Source organism: Haplochromis burtoni, unplaced genomic scaffold, assembly GCF_018398535.1.
Source record: "Haplochromis burtoni strain Fernald_Lab_line unplaced genomic scaffold, NCSU_Asbu1 Contig_162, whole genome shotgun sequence".
Classification (NCBI taxonomy): Eukaryota; Metazoa; Chordata; class Actinopteri; order Cichliformes; family Cichlidae; genus Haplochromis; species Haplochromis burtoni.
Genome location: NW_024582523.1, coordinates 911171 through 929872, shown reverse-complemented (window position 1 = coordinate 929872; position 18702 = coordinate 911171). Strand labels below are relative to the sequence as shown.

General features: G+C 41.2%; 1 protein-coding gene across 2 annotated transcripts in view; it reads left to right on the top strand.

The window, feature by feature from the left end:
* baiap2l1a (BAR/IMD domain containing adaptor protein 2 like 1a) overlaps positions 1–18557 on the top strand; it is a 26909-nt gene extending 8352 nt beyond the window's left edge. Inside the window, exons 4-14 of one of the 2 annotated variants that reach the window (XM_005932870.2) lie at positions 2949–3010; positions 5790–5861; positions 6610–6744; positions 9770–9922; positions 10015–10158; positions 10672–10789; positions 11092–11305; positions 12768–12827; positions 12935–13088; positions 16695–16735; positions 16835–18557. In XM_005932870.2, coding sequence (XP_005932932.1) covers positions 2949–3010; positions 5790–5861; positions 6610–6744; positions 9770–9922; positions 10015–10158; positions 10672–10789; positions 11092–11305; positions 12768–12827; positions 12935–13088; positions 16695–16735; positions 16835–16907 — 1226 coding nt within the window. In that variant the 3' untranslated portion in view covers positions 16908–18557. Of the gene's footprint in view, positions 1–2948; positions 3011–5789; positions 5862–6609; positions 6745–9769; positions 9923–10014; positions 10159–10671; positions 10790–11091; positions 11306–12767; positions 12828–12931; positions 13089–16694; positions 16736–16834 lie in introns of both variants that reach the window. The other variant, XM_005932871.3, reaches the window with a different exon arrangement.
* The last annotated feature ends 145 nt before the right edge of the window (positions 18558–18702 follow it).

Sequence of the window (18702 nt, the reverse complement as noted above, 5' to 3'; positions counted from 1 at the left end):
TTTTTTTTTTTTTTTTTTTTTTTTTTTTTAAAGGATATTATAGTAATCAGTAAATGTTTGCCGAGCTATCATATCTGTATTTTCCTGAGATGAAAAAATGTAAGCACATTTTCTATAATTTATTTTATTTGTAATGCAACTATTTTCTTTCTATTCATTACTTACTACTTTAAAAAATGTCTTCTTTGTTTCTGGCAAACCTTCAGCTGGCAGTGCCTAAAGAATCTACCTTGGTGAATTATGCCAACACCCAGCCGGCAGTGTGAAGGGAAATCACGTGAAACACTAGACGTACTTCATTTAGTGTAGTCTACAGTTGCACTTTGTTCATGTAGTCATCTGGATGGATGAACTGCATATTGCGGTTCTCATTATCATTCTCGTTATCATTGATTACAGTGACATCATTATGTTGATATTAAGGGAGTAGCTCCTCCATGGCAACCCCCAAACACAATCCTTGTCCCACCTTCATTGCGATGTTTATAACTTGGATCCTGATTCACACAGGAGGCGGCCATGATTCACTGCAGACACTGCATGCTTGCTGGAACAAGCCCAGTGATGTGTCTCAGTGATCAAACCGTGTTGCGAGACAATGGCCGATGACTGGGGACACTTCCTGAGCTAGTTGATTGCTGTGTACACTCGTTGAATGGGTGAAACATTAGTTTGATCAAACTTTCAAACAAAGAGTCTATGCTAGAAAAGTCAGTGCCGCTGTTTGCCATGCCAACATCACCTCATGTTCCTTATCTAACTCCACATAGGCGGGATTTATTTTATTTTTATTTTTTTTGCTTTTTTGTTGGCACAGGGCATATCCGTCTCATAAAAAGAGTCACATGTCGACAGTGTCTAAGGCCTTGTCTACTCTGCCATGTATCAGCAGTTATTCAATAGTGCCAGTTGTGGAGACATGGTGCTGTTTGAAGTTTAACATAATCTCAAAGAAATGTCTCTTTAGGGGTTCATTTCAGCCTTTGTTTTACAGCGCAGTTGGGTTATAAATTTTCTTGCTTTGTTTAAGCTTCACATCCTCCAAACAACATGTGTTTGATTAAAATCCAAAGGTCATTTAATGGTGTCGTAAGACACCTTATCTGTAATATACAGGCTAGAGTAAATTCTACATGGACTCAGCAGGTGTTGAATGAGGGGTTCGGCATTAATAATAGTGAATCACAGGTGTGAATCATGTGTGCTTTTTCCACAAGGATCTTTTCTCAAACTTGTATTAACCTGCAAAAAAAAAAAAAAAAAGTTAACATGGAGTTGTTCATTTGTAAAATTTGAGGGGAAGTTACACTGATATTCAGACACAGATATTCAGATGAACTGAAAAACCCCGTTTTCTGTTAAAATTATGTGGTCAGTTACAGCTTTTTCATAATTCCATTTTTGGCACTCTAGCTATAAAGACTTTTTTTTTTCTTTACCTGCACTTAAAAAAAATGAAAAAATTACAGACGTCATGCATTGTGCTGTTTTTCTTAACTCTGATTCAGCCGTCAGTTGTTCATGTGATAGGCTCATGCACCCTCTGATGACTTTCTGTAGCATTTATCCTCACTGAGGCAGGCTTTCACACCTTGTTCACCCCAAAGGTGAAGCTTGCAGGTGTACAATGGCCTCTTTGAACCCCGCTGCCTCCCCCTCCTAGCCTTTCTCAGCCTCCCCCTTCCACCCCATGTGGTCTGTTGTTGAGGCTGTGCAAACAGCTCAACATCCAGTGGCCATCCCCCACCAACCTCCGGGTCGAAACACAAAGGCAGCATTTACCAGTACGTTCTGGTGACCTTCAGAGGGCAATGTTGTTGTAGCTGGATGCTGCCTGCTGGACACAGACGTACAATTCTGTATCGTTACGTTTGTTTGCTCTGAGCTGGGGAGGGGGTGTCATATAAAGAGGAATGTCAGGTGTTGGATCGAATGTATATGAGTAGGTGTTCAAAGGTGGAGTGTGCTGACCAGGGTGACTTATAGAGATTTTTTTGTTTTCACCTAAAAATGACAAAGTGAAACTGATGCTTGTGCTTTGTACACTTTCTTCACAAGGTGTTGAAATCCATGTAGGTCATTCACTTTTGCTCTTTTCCCTCATTGACTATCACATGTTCAGAAATGAGGTAGAGGGTGGGGGGTGAGGTGTGCTGTGCATGTTTTGCTGGTTTCACCAGAGCATTTTGCCCTGTAATAAACCTCGACTCTAGATTTCACCCAATTGTGATAGAGGTAGCAGTATAAACTGCTTAGCTATGATTGTCCCCTTCTGTTTACAGTATTGAGTCACTCCCATTGTTTCATGTCATATGCTGCTCGGTCTGTGCTTTAGCCTGTCTGTGAATAGAGACTGTTCTGTAATCGACTGCACAATACCAGAATGTTTCATAGGAGATTACTTATTGACAGCTGTTCAAATATTGAAACACGAGAGGTCATCTGTAAAATATGGACTGTAACAAATGTATGACAGGCTCGATGGATTTATACACAAAGTTTCTGAAAAAGTAATAACTGTTGATATTATGTTTTCGGATCTGTGCCTGCTGGTATCCAATGCTGTCTCCTACCCCTCATAAAGAAACAGGTTAAGATTCATGGTATTTAATATTCGAGGATTTGCTGCGCAAATTTTGATTAAATGATCGGCTACCTTCTTGTGTCCCTATAGTAAATGAAGTTAGAACCAGCAATAAAAAATAAAAAACAAGGTACTTTTTTGTGGGTGTAGAGCAAAATAATTCTGTCAAAGAGTGTTCTAACAATAAATCTCTGCCAGCAACTTTAAAGCTCAGTAAACCTTTTGTCAGTAAATCATTTTTAGAAATATGTACAAACCTTGTTTGGGACCAAGGATTGCACCTTGTGGAATCCCACATGATACACAAATCAATGATTAGACGTAATTACTGAAATACTAAATCTTCTCCTGAATTTTTCCTCAGGTGTGGTTCTGATGGAGATTGCAGAAGCCCAGAAGAAGGTCCATAATGACCTGGACGATAACGTAAGTACCTTTTTAAAGAAGAAGTCACATTTTTATAATTACTGTCAAGTCTCACATAGCATTTTTAAAATATGAGTATCACAGACGGAGTCACAAAGTAAGGAAGTATTGCAGGGCAAAAACACAATATGTGCTGGCCTTATCCTGAGCAAGCTAGTAATTACATTAATTAGTAGCTAGAAGTATTTATGGCCACAAATGCTTATCTCTAAATGTTAGTGAACAATTGCAGAACTTTTTTTTCCCCTCTGTACTCTCGCTATCACAAGCCTCTACAAACTTTTGAGTTTAAAACCGTTGTAAGCAAAAGTGTCAGAACTGCCGACAAAGTAGAAAAGCCACATGATTATTTTCCGGACCTGACGCCTTAGGGCAGGGGTCTCGAGCTCCAGGCCTCGAGGGCCGGTGTCCTGCAGGTTTTTGATATCACCCTGGATCAACACACCTGAATCAAATGATTAGTTCATTACCAGGCCTCTGGAGAACTTAAAGACATGTTGAGGTGGTAATTTAGCCTTTTAAATCAGCTGTGTTGGATCAAGGACACATCTAAAACCTGCAGGACACCGACCCTCGAGGCCTGAGAAGATGCAGCAGCAGATCTCAGAGAATGACTCGGCCTCTGTGTGGAAAGGTTTTAGGAATATCACCAACTACAAGCCTAAAACCCCCCACTCCACTGATGACGTGCTCCTGGCCAACACCCTTAACGACTTTTACTGCCGTTTTGACGAGCCATCAGGCAGCCTTCACACCTTCAACGGCCCCAACAATAGAGACACTTTGGACACTCATTCCCCCACCTCTCCCCCCTCCATAGAGCCATCACCACCTTCAAACACTTCACCTACAACACCCCCCTCCTCACCCCACACAAAAGAGGATTTCACACCACCTCCTCCCACCACAACTCTTCATATTCATGAAGCAGGTGTGAGGAAGCAGTTTAAGAGTCTGAATGCTCGAAAAGCTCCCGGCCCAGACGGTGTGTCTCCTGCCACCCTCAGACACTGTGCAAACGAGCTGGCCCCAGTGTTTTCTGGCATTTTCAACTCCTCACTGCAGGCATGTCATGTGCCTGCCTGCTTCAAGTCCTCTACCATAATCCCTGTCCCCAAGAAACCTAGGATCACTGGACTAAATGACTACAGACCCGTGGCTCTGACATCTGTGGTCATGAAGTCATTTGAGCGCCTGGTTCTCTCCCATCTCAAGACCCTCACGGCCCCCCTCCTGGATCCCCTGCAGTTTGCATACAGAGCCAACAGGTCTGTAGACGACGCCATCAACATGGCCCTACACTTCATCCTGCAGCATCTGGACTCCCCAGGAACCTACGCCAGGATCCTGTTTGTGGACTTCAGCTCTGCCTTCAACACCATCCTTCCAGACCATCTCCGAGGCAAGCTTTCCCAGATGAATGTGCCTGATCCCATCTGCCGGTGGATCACTGACTTCCTGACGGACAGGAAGCAGCATGTGAGGCTGGGAAAGAATGTCTCGGACTCCCGGACCATCAGCACCGGCTCCCCTCAGGGCTGTGTTCTTTCTCCTCTGCTCTTCTCCCTGTACACCAACTGCTGCACCTCCACCCACCAGTCTGTCAAGCTAATCAAGTTTGCAGATGACACCACCGTTATTGGACTCATCTCGGACGGGGATGAGTCTGCCTACAGGAGGGAGGTTGAACGTCTGGTGTCCTGGTGCAGCCACAACAACCTGGTGCTGAATGCCCAGAAGACAGTGGAGATTATTGTGGACTTCAGGAAGCACACAGCCCCACTCCCCCCCATCATCCTGACTGACACCCCCATCACCTCTGTGGACTCATTCCGCTTCCTGGGTACCACCATCACCCAGGACCTGAAGTGGGAGCCCACCATCACCTCCGTCATTAAGAAAGCCCAGCAGAGGATGTACTTCCTGAGGCAGCTGAAGAAATTCAACCTGCCAACACGGACGATGATGCAATTCTACACTGCAATCATCGAGTCCATCCTCACCTCCTCCATCACCGTGTGGTACGCTGGAGCCACTATCAGGGACAAACAGAGACTGCAGCGTGTTGTGCGCTCTGCTGAGAAGGTGATTGGCTGCAGACTCCCATCTCTGCAGGACCTGTACACCTCCAGGACACTGCGGCGTGCAGCTCGGATCTCAGCTGACCCTTCTCACCCTGGACACAGTCTGTTTGACCTGCTCCCCTCAGGCAGGAGGCTCCGGTCCATTCGCACCAGAACCTCTCGCCATAAGAACAGTTTCTTCCCCTCTGCTGTTGGACACATGAACAATAACCGTATGACTGTTCCCACCACTAACACATGACCCTACGCTGTGTTCACTGCATCATTCCATGTTTGGCACTGATCACCACCTGCACTCATGTATATATCTATCTACTTAGCACTTTTAATTCTTATTCTTATTTTTATTTTCATGTCTATTTAAGCGTAATTTATGACAGTATGTTTGCACTGAAGCACCGCAGCAATTTCCTAATGTTGTAAACCTGCTCAACATTTGGCAATAAAACCCTTTCTGATTCTGATTCTGATTCTGGAGTTTGACACTTGTGCCTTAGGGTAAAATGCTTCAGATACCTTGTGACAACATATAAACGGAAGACAAGTATTCCCAAATGAAATATGTCAACAACTGAAGCCATTATCAAATATTCCAGAAGATCACTCCATGCTTACTGTACACAACGAGTGATGGGACTGAACTGAACTGTAACTGATGTATGTATCAACAAATTCGTGATGTTTCCTATCTGCAGTTCAAGAGATTCCACAGAGATGTTATTATCGAGCTGGAGAAGAAGACAGAAATGGATGTCAAATACATGAACGTAAGTGTCTCCATAGAGAAAACAGCGTTTTTCTGTCTCTAATCCAAACACAGTCACAGTATGAAAGATGGGCATGGCGACCCTGACATCAACAAGTATTTTTAGATATCACATTTTGAACCCTTAATTTTAGCATTTTGATCATAACCAGTAGTTTGGAACACAGGGTAGACTGCTATGTTATCAGAAATGTGTACCAGAGTTTAAGCTTGGATGGTCTAGTAGTACAAATAACCACAGTGCAAGGCATATTTGTATATAATAACTGCATTACAAATCTTCCAAAATCACCAACACAGGTCGAGAGTTCAGTGGTTCTAATGATCTGAGGAGAAGCCCAGCAGGAAGCTACTAGCGACAAGCACCTGTCAAGAGGTCTACATGTACTTAATGTGGCCACACTCTAATAGTACACAACATTAAGCTTTTATTACAATTAAAGCTTTAGTTGGAAGTTAAAAAGAACGGCTGGTATAAAAAGAATTTTATACCAGCCTTTTCATACCACATGTTGAGTTCTGTTGGAAAGATCACTTTTGGAGCCAACTAAATTGATTATTTCAGCAAATGCAGTTTTAGGCATTTCTACTTCTTCTTTTTTCCAGAAGTTTCCTCTTGCATACATCTTGTTTATGTAACTATATTTCATGGAAGCTAAGCGTCCCTAAGGGAAGCATTGATGATGGTTTAGTTCTTCTTGTTTGTGTAGTGAAATGCCTGTTTTCCTCTTGTTAAATGACTCCTGCAGGCCACCTTCAAGCGCTATCAGTCAGAGCACAAGGTGAAACAGGAATCCCTAGACCGTTCTCAGACAGACCTGAAGAAGCTCAGGAGGAAAAGCCAGGGAAAGCACTCATCCAAATATGACCTCAGAGAGAACGAGGTGAGCTTGAAACAAAACCAGCTCCAATCTTTCCTGAACATTAAAAGGCGACTGTGTGCTAATACTTTGGATGTTTTTTAAAGTATGTGGAGTTTGAATGCTGACACTAGGCTGGCTGTGAAGACTGGATGACTAGTATAACATTTATTTGACAGGGTAATGAATTGAGGCCAAGGCTTCTCGTGATAGGGATTAGTTTGCCTGTAATATTAGGGCAACTCATTGGAATGAAATTCCATGTTTGCTTTTCAGTTATTTTTTTTTTTCTTTTGTATTACATAATAGCGCCACTGATGACAGGCGTTTGAGAAAGGACACCCTTGGTGTCTTCAAATGTTTTGACTTATGTGGGATAAAAGGGCATTTTAAAAACCTTTCATGTAGTAATAAAACTATCAAAGAAGTCACCGTGGTCAAAGCTGCGTGCAGTTCACCTGTTTTTACATGGTGCACAATGGAACAATCATATGGCTTAAATGACTGTTTTCATAGAAGGTACACACACCCATTTTTTGTACAAAGGAAAGCATGCATGCAGGAACAGATTCAAACCCTGTTGAGATTCAGGTTGTATTGGATGCAGCACATCTGATTGGTCTACTAATAAGTTTCATTCATGTAAACCACAAATGTAAGCAGTGATTAAATAAATACAATTCTATTTAGAAAAACCTACAAAAACATTCAAAATACTGTTGTTTTAAATATCCAGTTATTACTGACTGATGGACTAGTTAATTTGATTAACTTTGAATGCACTCAGGTGTGTGTGGGTGTTGTGTTGGTATATAAATACTACCCCTCCATCATTCTTATCGTTGATTTGCATTCTGCTCAGAAAGTTTCCATCATGTAAATATGTTTTCTTATGACAACAACAATCATTTCTGTGGCTTTTTAACCTTCAGTCCACTCTGGAAAAAGTGGACTGATATGCTTATTGTGCGACGTAGTGTGATGCATTTATCTAAGTACGGAAACTTAAAGTGGAGTCCACAGTAGTGTCTACAGGTATAAGCTATTTACATTTAAGTATTTGAAGATCCTTTTTAATAAAATGTTCACAACCAACACCAAAAGTGAAAATTATTAAAATGAATGTCAGTTCAAAGTCCACAGTAATCGAAGGCAAAGTAAGGAAAGTGTGTAGCTGAATATTCAAATATGCTCACTAAGGCTTTTATTATTATTGCTAGCATAATGCTTCATAGTTGGTACTGTACAGTGCTGTTCATCTGCATTGTATAAAGACAATGCTAATGCTAAACTGGATCTACAATGACAGCATGGCTTCATAGTAAAAGTAGAAGAGTCTGGGAACTTGCATGCCTGCAGTCCAGACCTGTCACATGTTGAAAACCTTTCAATCATCATAAAATGAAAAACATGATAAAGCAGACCCAGGACTGTTGAGCAGCTACATCAGACAGCACAGAGCCTGATCAGTAACTCCTGTGTGTTTATTCTGACTTTACTGAGTTCCTGGCCTTGCTATGATGGATAGTGTCTAAAACTTGTGTATTATGAGATTCTTTAAGGAGTAAAAACAAAGAGCAAAAGAGATCTAAGTGTTCTAGGTTTGCTCTGTTGTGTTTTCTTGCTGCTAAACTCTGTATCAGTCCTCTGTTTATCTTTGAATTTGAATGGCACTGTTTAAAAGACACCCATACAATAAGCCGTGTTGTCTGGGTGGAGCTTGATAGCCTGATCCTGTTTCTCAAGCCAGGTTGAAACTGGGGCCTTTCTTTCCACAGAATGGACTTTTTCATTATCTGATAAAAATGACACCAGTGAGCTACATGCGAGACGAGTCTAACCGCCCAGCTTTCTAATAATGTGTAGGGCTTGAGTAAGGGGCCAGTAATGAGCTCAGCCCTGTCGGCCTGCTCTTCCACCTCACGTCTGGGCAATTTTAGTGGTGAAAATGGGAAATGAAGAGCTTTGATTCCGTGTCTGAGAGAGAGAGACACATAGAGGGAATGAGACCAGACAGTAGGGGAGGGTCTTTGACAGAGCCCTTAGAGATAGGCTGCTTTACTATCACCATGACAACCTGGGGGAAATGAAAAAGATTGGGGGAGTAGGCGTTGAATAAAAAAAGGGATGGAGTGAAGGTTGGGAAGTTTATTTTAAAGGGTTCAGTGTGCCTTGTGTCAGGGTCCAGCTGCCCGTGTGTGCGGCGTGACGCGTAGACTCAGTCTCAGGCTCTCTGTGGGGAAGGGGAAGACTGATTTGGTCTCCCACTGAGCTAAGATTGATCCAGGAGCAGCAGGAGACTCAAATAAACTTGTCCCTAAGTGCAGGGACTTTGACTACAAAGCTCATTAGGAGCGTGATTTGTGCATCTAACCTGAGCACCCAAACAGCTTTTGCTCACAGGGAGCCATCAAGAGTCAGTTTTCCCAGTCTTGGGTGTTAAAGCAACAAAAGTTCCCCGATCAGAGGCGTTGGCACCTGGTAGCAAAGAATAAAATAAAATAAAATAAACAGCAAGTATTTTCAATAGTCACCTTACTCATTTAAAAGAGGATTTTATTTATGTTGCAATTATGGCCTGATACAGATGTGACTGAATATATATGTGTATATATAAATGCAAAGTTTAAAAAACAAAAGGGATAATGCATGTTAAAAAATTGCAGAAATACTTAATTAAAAATACTTAATTAAATACTATATTAATACTGCAATAAATAAACTACAAAATAGAATAAATAAATGGACATCAATATTAATGATAGTAATTAAGTTAATAGCTCCACCCACATGTGGTTAAACCCTTTTGTTTGTCATAGTCTTTCTTCTGACATTTTTTTGAACTGAGATAAAGATCATTTTGAACTGTGACTCATGCAAAGCTACTCTAATACAGCCAAACAACAAAACTATGGAGCTGAAAATTGGCTAAATAGATCCTCTTAACTATAAGCTTATCAATGCATTTAATGAACCCGATGAAGCACAGATTAAATTGTTGTTATTCACCCTATTCTGTAACCTCTTGTTCTGTGACCACCTTCTGCAGTACTTGCAGACTATCTCATCACGCCAGATGGACATGCAGAAGTTCATTGCTGACGGCTGCAGAGAGGCTTTGCTGGAAGAAAAGCGACGCTTCTGTTTCCTGGCGGACAAACACTGCATGTTCTCCGGTCAAATTAGCAACTTCTATGAGAACGTAAGCAAGGACGGAGATGAACATCCAGCACAGCCGCATCACACCTTCTATAATGGATCATTTAACTTGCTCTCATTCTCTGGTGCTTCCAGGCCAAAGAAATACTGTCTGTGAAGATCCCCACCTGGCAGGAAAAGTGCAGCGACATCACCAAGGTGCCAGACTCTGTGGTGAGCATGATAGAAGGGCTGTCCGTCGTTCCACAACAATCACCGCTGGTTGATCACTGTAACAGGGTTAGTTTGATTTTATTATTTGATTTGTAAGTGTGAAATCTGTAGATGTTAAGCATTCTTCTGTCATGTATTACCTTGTTCTATCACATATTCTCATCGTACCATGGGGGTAGTTTAGATTAAAACTGAGGATAGAGCATGCTGTAGTGCATAAGGAGAACAAAGCATTTGTAAAAGACTGGCCCTGCGGGGTTTTTATCTTCTCAAGTTGTTGTGTTGTAGTTTATCTTGTTAAAGTAATGAAATCTGTTGTATCAGATGAAAGCTGTTGTGTAAAGTAGTAAGACATGGGTGATTGTTATCAGCAGGAATTCTCAGATGTGTTGTTGTTGTTGTGTGCTGTTAAGGTCCAGCTGTAACAGCTGTTTAGTGCTTCGCACGGAGGAAGAACATAAACTCCATTTACTGTGTGACTGTTTGATTATAGCACTAAGGACCTGTTGAGATCTGAATAATGCCAATTCACTTTGTCATATTGATGCATCTGCTAATCAGTCTTTGTGATCTCTTCAGGTCAAGGACTCTGGCCCTCCTCCAGCACCACCCCTCAAAGCTCAGTTCAGCCCACTTGCCAACATGTTTAATCAAGAGCCCACATTTCCATTTAACTCCTCTTCAGACCACAGCTCAGGTAAAGTTGGCTTATGTGAACTGCATAAATAAATATATAATCTTTATTGGTGAAGACTAAATCAACTTTGTTATCTACATGATGTGTGATTTTTATTTTTTTTCTGTCTAAAATAGGCCAGACTCGCTCATATTTCCTGTATATGTGTAAAGGAAACATTCTCATGCCAGAGCTGTCCATTAAATAGCTGCAGAAACAGCTAGCCATTCCCCCAAATTAAAAAAAAAACAAAACAAAACTTTGTTTACAACGGTTCAACAGAAATCTGGCAAAGTCTCATTTCTAGTCTCTTCTGCCTCCAGATCAGGGCAGTATTGGAGATGGCAGCCTGTCGAGATCTACATCCCAGTCATCTGGTCTGAACGTGAGCAAGAAGTTCCGGGTGAGAACCATTTTCCCTCACACAGCAGGCAACAACGACACACTCCTGAGCTTCGATGAAGGCGACATTATCACTCTGCTCATCCAGGACGAGAAGGACGGCTGGTTGTACGGAGAGCTGGAGAAGACGCAGCAGTGAGTCTTCATCTGCTTTTGTATTCAGGGCTGTGTTGACGCCTAAGAAAACCTGAGCTTAGTCTCCACAATCTCATTTAAAGTTACATTTTGTAATCTGGGTATCGTTCATTTTATTCACTAAATAGATTTGTTGTCTACAAATCCCAAATACCTCTAGTTGAATATTATTTTTATTTATTCCTTTATTTATTAATTTTTAGGCAATATCAAAACATTAAAGGTACAGTTTGTAAAATCTCACCATTAGATGTCAGTGAATTGCAGATTGCAGTCAACTGAATTCTGTTATCTTGTCCCTACCAGTCCCTTTCAAGTGCATAACCTTAGCTACAGTGGGTGCTTTAGCGTTTTAAAAAAATGTTAACTTGTTGGTACACCTAAGACAGGAATGATACTTCCATTACAAGAAAGACGTAGCAGTCGTGGCACACGGGTGGTTTTTTTTCCCCACATAACTCAGCTGACAGTATAAGTTTCTCTTTTGTGCTTTTGCTGCTTTGTCGTGCTATTACCACATGCCTCAAAATACAGAGTATGTCTGGTATGTTCAACACGACAGTCGTAAAGCCTGATCTTAGCTCACTCACGTACACATGCAGAAAAATGGGTGCAAACACGCAAAAAACCCCAAAACAAACCGGGAGGCATCTTCTCATGTAGATTATACAACAACAACATTTTCCTTCCCCAAACAAGAGGAAGGAAAATATTTTAGCTGGAACTTTTATAAATTCCAATGAAGTCAGACCTTTTTAGCAGCTGTGATTACATGTCACCTCCAGAGAAGGTGGAAAAATGTTCACAGGTGCTAAATGAAAGATCTCCCTGCTTTTTATTCCCTTAGACAAACATAGCACCTGTTAGCTTTGCATCCACTTGTACAAAGGATCAGGCTTGTTTATGTACAGCAGGCTGTGTTTGCATATGTGGCTGCAGCAGCATTACCCTCCTTCTGTGTATAATTACGTTCATATTCATCCTTGCCAGATCACTTAGGGCTCATCATGCAGAATTATGGAGTGCTTTCAGTTTGCGTTTGTCCCTCTTTGAAAGAATTTACACGAGCCTTATCTGCTTGTTGTGCGTGGCATTAAGCGGCCTTTTTAATTTCAAGTGATTTTAATGCAGTCAATGGCTTTTTTTTTCCTTTTCTTTTTTTCCCCCAAGAAGAGGCCGTGTTGGGAGAAATCAGTGCTTTCTGTTTCTTAGCAACAAATCCACTGCATTGGTCTGATAAGCCATCGTTTTCTCCAGACGTGACTTGGAGACAACTTTGGAGTCTTAGTGAACAAAATCTTCTATTCTGTGTCTGATGTTAGAATTTCATTCAAGTGTTTTGTCTGCTGCGGTGATTCTCTATCGTGATGGATTCCAGATGACTGCTAAGAAATTGCATGGCTCGTTATGTAATTTTATTTTGACGTTTTTTAAAGATGAAACGATGTGCTTCTGTTCCCAGGCGGGGCTGGTTTCCCTCATCTTATTGTCGAACTTACACTGAGTCGGTGGTATCAAATAGGTAAGAGGTGTCAGAGCCAAGCATTGAATCAATAACTTTTTTTTTTTTTTTTTTAATTTCACAGCTGCTGTTGGATAACTGAAGCTTTATGTAATGTGTCTCAGTAGTAATCTAGGCACGCCGGTGCATCGTCTTAGTACGATTAGCCTGCCAGAGACTGAGGAGGAGGACGACGAAACAGTGTTGCTGCCACCACCAGACTACAGCGACGACGCCCCCTCCCGCCCAGTCATCCTCTCAATGCCTTCGCCAGTAAACACGGTCAGTATCAGCACTCGATTAAGTAAACCACCTGTCATCAGCTGTATCAGGAGCATTTCCAGAGCGTGACCTGATATCTTTTTTTCCTCATGTTTTGATAATTCGGGTTGATATGACGTATCTTTAGGTGGCAATGCTTTGAAATAGTGCTGCAGTTAAGCAATATGAGTTTTGTAGGTATTACCAAGAACACGTGCTCTAGAAGAAAACGGAAAAACAACATGCCTTTACACTGGATGTTTTGCTGTAACACAACAAGCATGTATGGAATTTGTGCAATTTCACAAATGATTGATTTATTATGATGATCAGGGTTGTCATTTAGGGAAGCTGTTCAGTGAGTGTGCTACTCAGCATTTTTCTGAATCTGCTCTGTAGTTTTCCATTACATTGTAAAACAATAAGTATACTTTTTTTTCTGTGTATTTCACACTGCTTATAACAATCTTTCACATTATCATTTCTGCTCTTGGCTTTGTATGGCTGCAGCTATCCTTGATACGGTCTAATTCACACATCTCTTGGTGTGAGCACAGAAGCTGCTGTTGAAACCTTTTGCTTGTGAGAGGTAGCCAATTGCAGGAAAGCTAGCCAAGGGAAGCTAAAACAGCTTTATTGAAAAATGAGCATAATGTGTCTCCTTTAAGCGCTAATATTGTTATGCTGACATGCTGGGCATTTAAAATATTTCATTTAAATTTTATTTTGAAAAAAGACCTATGCAAATGATCAAAGACCCCGCAGTGGCAAAAAACAGCCCCTTGAGATCATGATCTATCCAGCAAATTCAGTAATCATTTCCAGGTGGCTTGAAAGCTAGTGCAAGACCTGCCTTTGCCACTCAAGCAGCGTCTCACTGAGCCACCTTTTAAAAACAGGGAGGTGATGTCGATTTCCAGTCCAATAAAAGTAGTCTGTTTGCACCAATCACGCCTTCCCTCAGGGCTTTTCTTTGATGGGCCTTGTTCCATCAGATACTAACATGCTGTTAAGTTTAATATTAGGCACCAACACAAAGAACAGCTAAGAGTGACGGTTGAAAGCTTGGAGCGAAAAGAGTAGCTGCTCGTCATCTTCAGCCCTCTTTGCTATTAGAAATAGGTCTGAGCTAACTGCAACCCCATATCTCACACATGCCCTCCCCTCTCTCTGTTGAGTTTTGACACCCAGTCTGTGAACAGAAAGGAGTTAGTCTGTTGAAAAATCCAGAACGCAGTACTTGTCAAAGGATTGTCAAATACGACATGGTATGCTGTTCAGAAGAGCTGTGCCTCAAGCACAAGCAAGTTTTTAGTTACTGATTTCAGTCAGATTTAAAGAAAGGGGTTTTTTTGGGGGGTGGTTTTTGGTCAGCTGTGGTTCTCTCTTCCACTTTGGACCACTCTGAACCACATGTCAAACTCTAGGCTACTTGGAGATAAAGAAAAAGAACCACCAGAGTCATTGTGATTCACAAAAATGCATTTCTGCAAAGTTTGCGTGGGAGTCTTGATATATTTAAGTCCTCAGCAAACATTGCACTTTGTAGAGACATTATAAAAGCTAATATCCTGCAGCTGCTCTGTAATGTGACATGCATTTCTCCCCGGCTGCTGCTCATTGGCGAAGTTTAATGGCTGAAGTTTGTGAAGTTAGTCATCATTTTAACACAAGGTTATTTCTTCCTGATGGGACACGTGCCCTTGCTGGGTCGTCACTCCACACATGCACCATAAATGCCATCATGCAGGCAGAACTTTTAAGTCGAACTGATCGCGTCTTATCAACATCTCCTTAGTGCGCAGTCACCGGCTCCACGCCCTTGAAATGGCACAGCTAGAAGCACACCTGTGTTCTGTAAACAAGGTTCAAGGAAATGCGCTATATTTATTAAGACTATAGTTTCCACGAAGTATGTTTAATCTTCAGAGAGAAGTCACATTCAGTAGGGGCCTGTTTGTAATTTTGACAGATACAGGCATGACCACGGTACCTAGAAGAAAAGTGTAAAACAAATCAGAGAGGAGAAAAAGGTGGTGAAATACTCCCAGACAGGTTTTGACTAGAGAAGAGTTACAGAGGGAAGCATAAAAGATGAGAGAGTACAGTCTCAATTTAATTTTGTGACTGTGCTGTGCTGCCTGACTGGAAATGAACTATCTGTTGAGCCAGCAGGCAAGCCCAGGCACACTTCTTTCTCATCACCTTCCTTTCTGTTCTGGACTGTCTGTACTGTCCTCTGAGTTTGCTGCGTCAGGGTTTCACTATGAAATATACGACAGTGGGGGAAATACCAGCTCGGCGTACCCCAAAATTTTACATCCTGTTTGAGAAAGTAGGAGCTACAAATTTACCACCAAAAAAGTGTTTATGTTCAGATCAGCCCTATACGCTAGCTATCAGTTACAATAATAGAACCCCCTGGGTGTCCTGTGAATTGTGGGAGGTGGGACTTCTTCCAGCACATCCCAAAAACGATCAGTTCATTTGGGATCTGGGGCTTTTTGAGGTGGGGTTAGTTTGTGTTCCACTACAAAAGCAATTCAGGAGTGTCTCAAGGAACACATTGCCCTTCCTTCTTACCATATCCACTGCTAGGAAGTGCTGTTGCCATGGGGGTGTGTACATTGCCTGGTATGTGACAAAGGAAAAGCTGTGCATTATTCTAACAGTGCACAGTCACAATGGTCAGGGGTCACTTTACATCATAGTTGATCAGTGTGTGTTGGACACAATTATATTCTGTGCTGTTTGAGGGGGGGAATTGCAGGACACCTTTAAGCAAGGTTAGGGTGGGTTTTTTTTGTGACATAATCAGTTGAACTGGAGAAGAAATTCTGTTTTTTTTAACACAAATTTGATTGAGGTTTTCTCTTTGTGAAGCAAATCTGTGCTCATTTATTTGTGATTCATCTAATCAGAAGTAAAAGTTTGCTGAGAACTACAAAAAAGCCAGGATGTTTCAAACAATGAATGATGAATGTAATGCCTTCAAAGCCCGTCTGTGGCTTTAAGAACTGTCACATTTTTTTTGTTGACACCTGGTGTTTCCTGCTCTCTAGGGGAAAAGATGGGTAATGTCTGTTTCCTACAAAAAACGACAACAAAAAAGGCCTTCTCATACACATAATAAAATTATCTGCATGAGCTGATGTGATCTACCATGAAAAACAGAAACCACTGATGGTTCATTTTAAAACGTTTTGTCACGGGACATATTGTGAGACTACGGCAGCCCTCGGGGCATGCAGCTCAGAGATTTCTGATCCTGAACCTCGTTGTTTTCTATGCTCACCTTTCACTCTGCTGGCAGTAAGATTATCACCAACCTAAGGTGAGAAAGGGTAAAAAAAAAAAGTGTTTCAATTGCCAGCCTTTCTAGATTGTCTAGATTACAGGTTCAGTGAGTTCTGAGTTTTGTGGTGTAATTATATGTCAAAGGAAGGGGGGGGGGGGGGGACAACTGTTGATGGGAAGTCTGATCAAACTAGTCCGACAACTAGTGCTTTCTTAATAGCTGGAGGCAGTTTTTGGAGATTGCAATGATGCCTGTTGAACTTTGTGTTGTTTCCATTTTGGTGACTTGAAGTTAAAGAGTCATTTCTTCTGCTTTTTCTTTAATAACAGGTTTCTTTAGTCAACGGGACTCCAAAGGCTCCTTTTCTTGCGTGAGTGACACAGCTGGCAGATTTTCACATATCCATATGACTAATTAAAAATCTATTTGACAATAACCTCATACATCTTTGTTCATTTTCTTTCCGCAGTGGAGGGAACCCCTTTGCCATGGTCAAGCTGAAGCCGACTGTCACAAATGACCGATCTGCACCACTCATCTAACTCTAAGCTTATTAGGGTGGTGGGGGGGTTCTTCACCGCTGTTATGCCTTCAGGGGACTCTTGTACTGGAATCATACAACCCCCTCTGCGACACACTGACTATCTCCCCAACTCAACATCTCACTAGCCTGCATGCTAGTTTTTTTTCCTCAGTACCAGCGCGTGTTTTATCATCAGCCACCACACGATAACCCACATTTGGAGACGCGGGAATTGTGAAAAACTGTGGACAAAGAAAGTGTTTGGTGTGCTCTTCTGGTTTGAGTTTGTGTAACAAGTAAACATTCACAACGAAATGAACATTTAGACTTCCCTCTGATCCATATCGTTTTAGTAAAAGTAGCATTTAAATTGGTGAACGTGTTGCATTTCCTGTGGCTGCTTTGCAGTGAAAGCCGCCATGTGATCTGCAGTGCCATTAGAAAGTATTTGCTTTACGTTGTTTACCAGGAACTTAATATGACTGCTGATACTGAGCGGAGACAGAAAACTGTAAACGGTGAGGCTGTTATCAAAGTAATCAAATTGTACTGAATTGCAGTCATGCGTCTTTAAAGCAGTCCAGAGAAATCCACTAGAAGATTTTCCTCTGTCACTACCAGGAAAAAGTGCACATACACAGCTACTCCAAGTAAACAGGTTGAACGACCATTGCTTTTTACTCCTCAGTCGTAAAAGGCTGATGGGGTATTGTTGTCTACAAAATTGTTGTTACTGATATGCTATTTGGTAGATGAAGTCTTTGTTTTCATTTTGGAATGAACCGGTCTCTTTATTGCTTTGTAAGACACTCGGTCAGGCTTGTTTCAATGAAAAATGATGAGATCCAGATGTAAACCTTTGCTACCTGATACTGATGAAACAGACAAGCATACAGGTTGTCTTCCTGACTTGCCAAAATATCTGTATCTTTAGTTCTTTCTTTTTTTTACTAGTTATTTTACTAGTGTTTTTTTTTTTTTTTAAATTTGTCGAGGTATTTAGTTGTGAGAATGAAGGGAGAGTGATATTGGGAAAGAAGGGGTTTGTCATTGGATTAAAGGCAAAAACACTAAGTCACAGTTTTGAATGACAAAGGTATTTATATATAAAATAAGTTTGTATGAAATATTTAATAAATCTGTAAACAAAAGTCAGACACAGCAGTCACCACGCTCAGTCCGAGCCATGGATGCCACTTTCTTTTGTTGTTGTTTTTTTGTTTTTTTGTTTTTTTTTTTGTTAGGCCTGACTGCTGCTTTTGCATATTAAATGGATAAGATGACCTTTTGATGAAGGGAATTATTTCACTCCTCATTGTTTGTTTCGTAGTTGTTATATGTAGCTTCTGTGCACAACACAGTTTATGCAAAATGAGAATGTACTTTAACGGCAATCATTTGAAATGTGCATAAGTAAAATAACTCATTGTTTGAAATATTCAAAGTGTTATTTTGTGAGGAAAATGACTTTTTCCCCCATGAATTTGCTTTTCTGAGTTCAGCTGTATGATGAGCAAGTGATTCATAAGACAGTTGATTGAATCGTATTAACTCACTGATGTAAGTGAACCCATCACACTGCCATAATGAAACATGCTTTTCTTCCGAGTACCTTGCCACTGTGTTGACCGATAGTCTTTTTTTTTTTCAATAAAACATAAAGCCTGAATGTTCATTTTCTGTTGTCTTCTCGCTAATTTAACTGTCTGTTAAGCTGAAATGAAAGAAAGTGATTATAATCATAACCTAAGGACTGGAGTGAAAACAAGTGAAAAAGCAGCCAATGCCCAAAGGAAGACTGGAGAACTATTGCT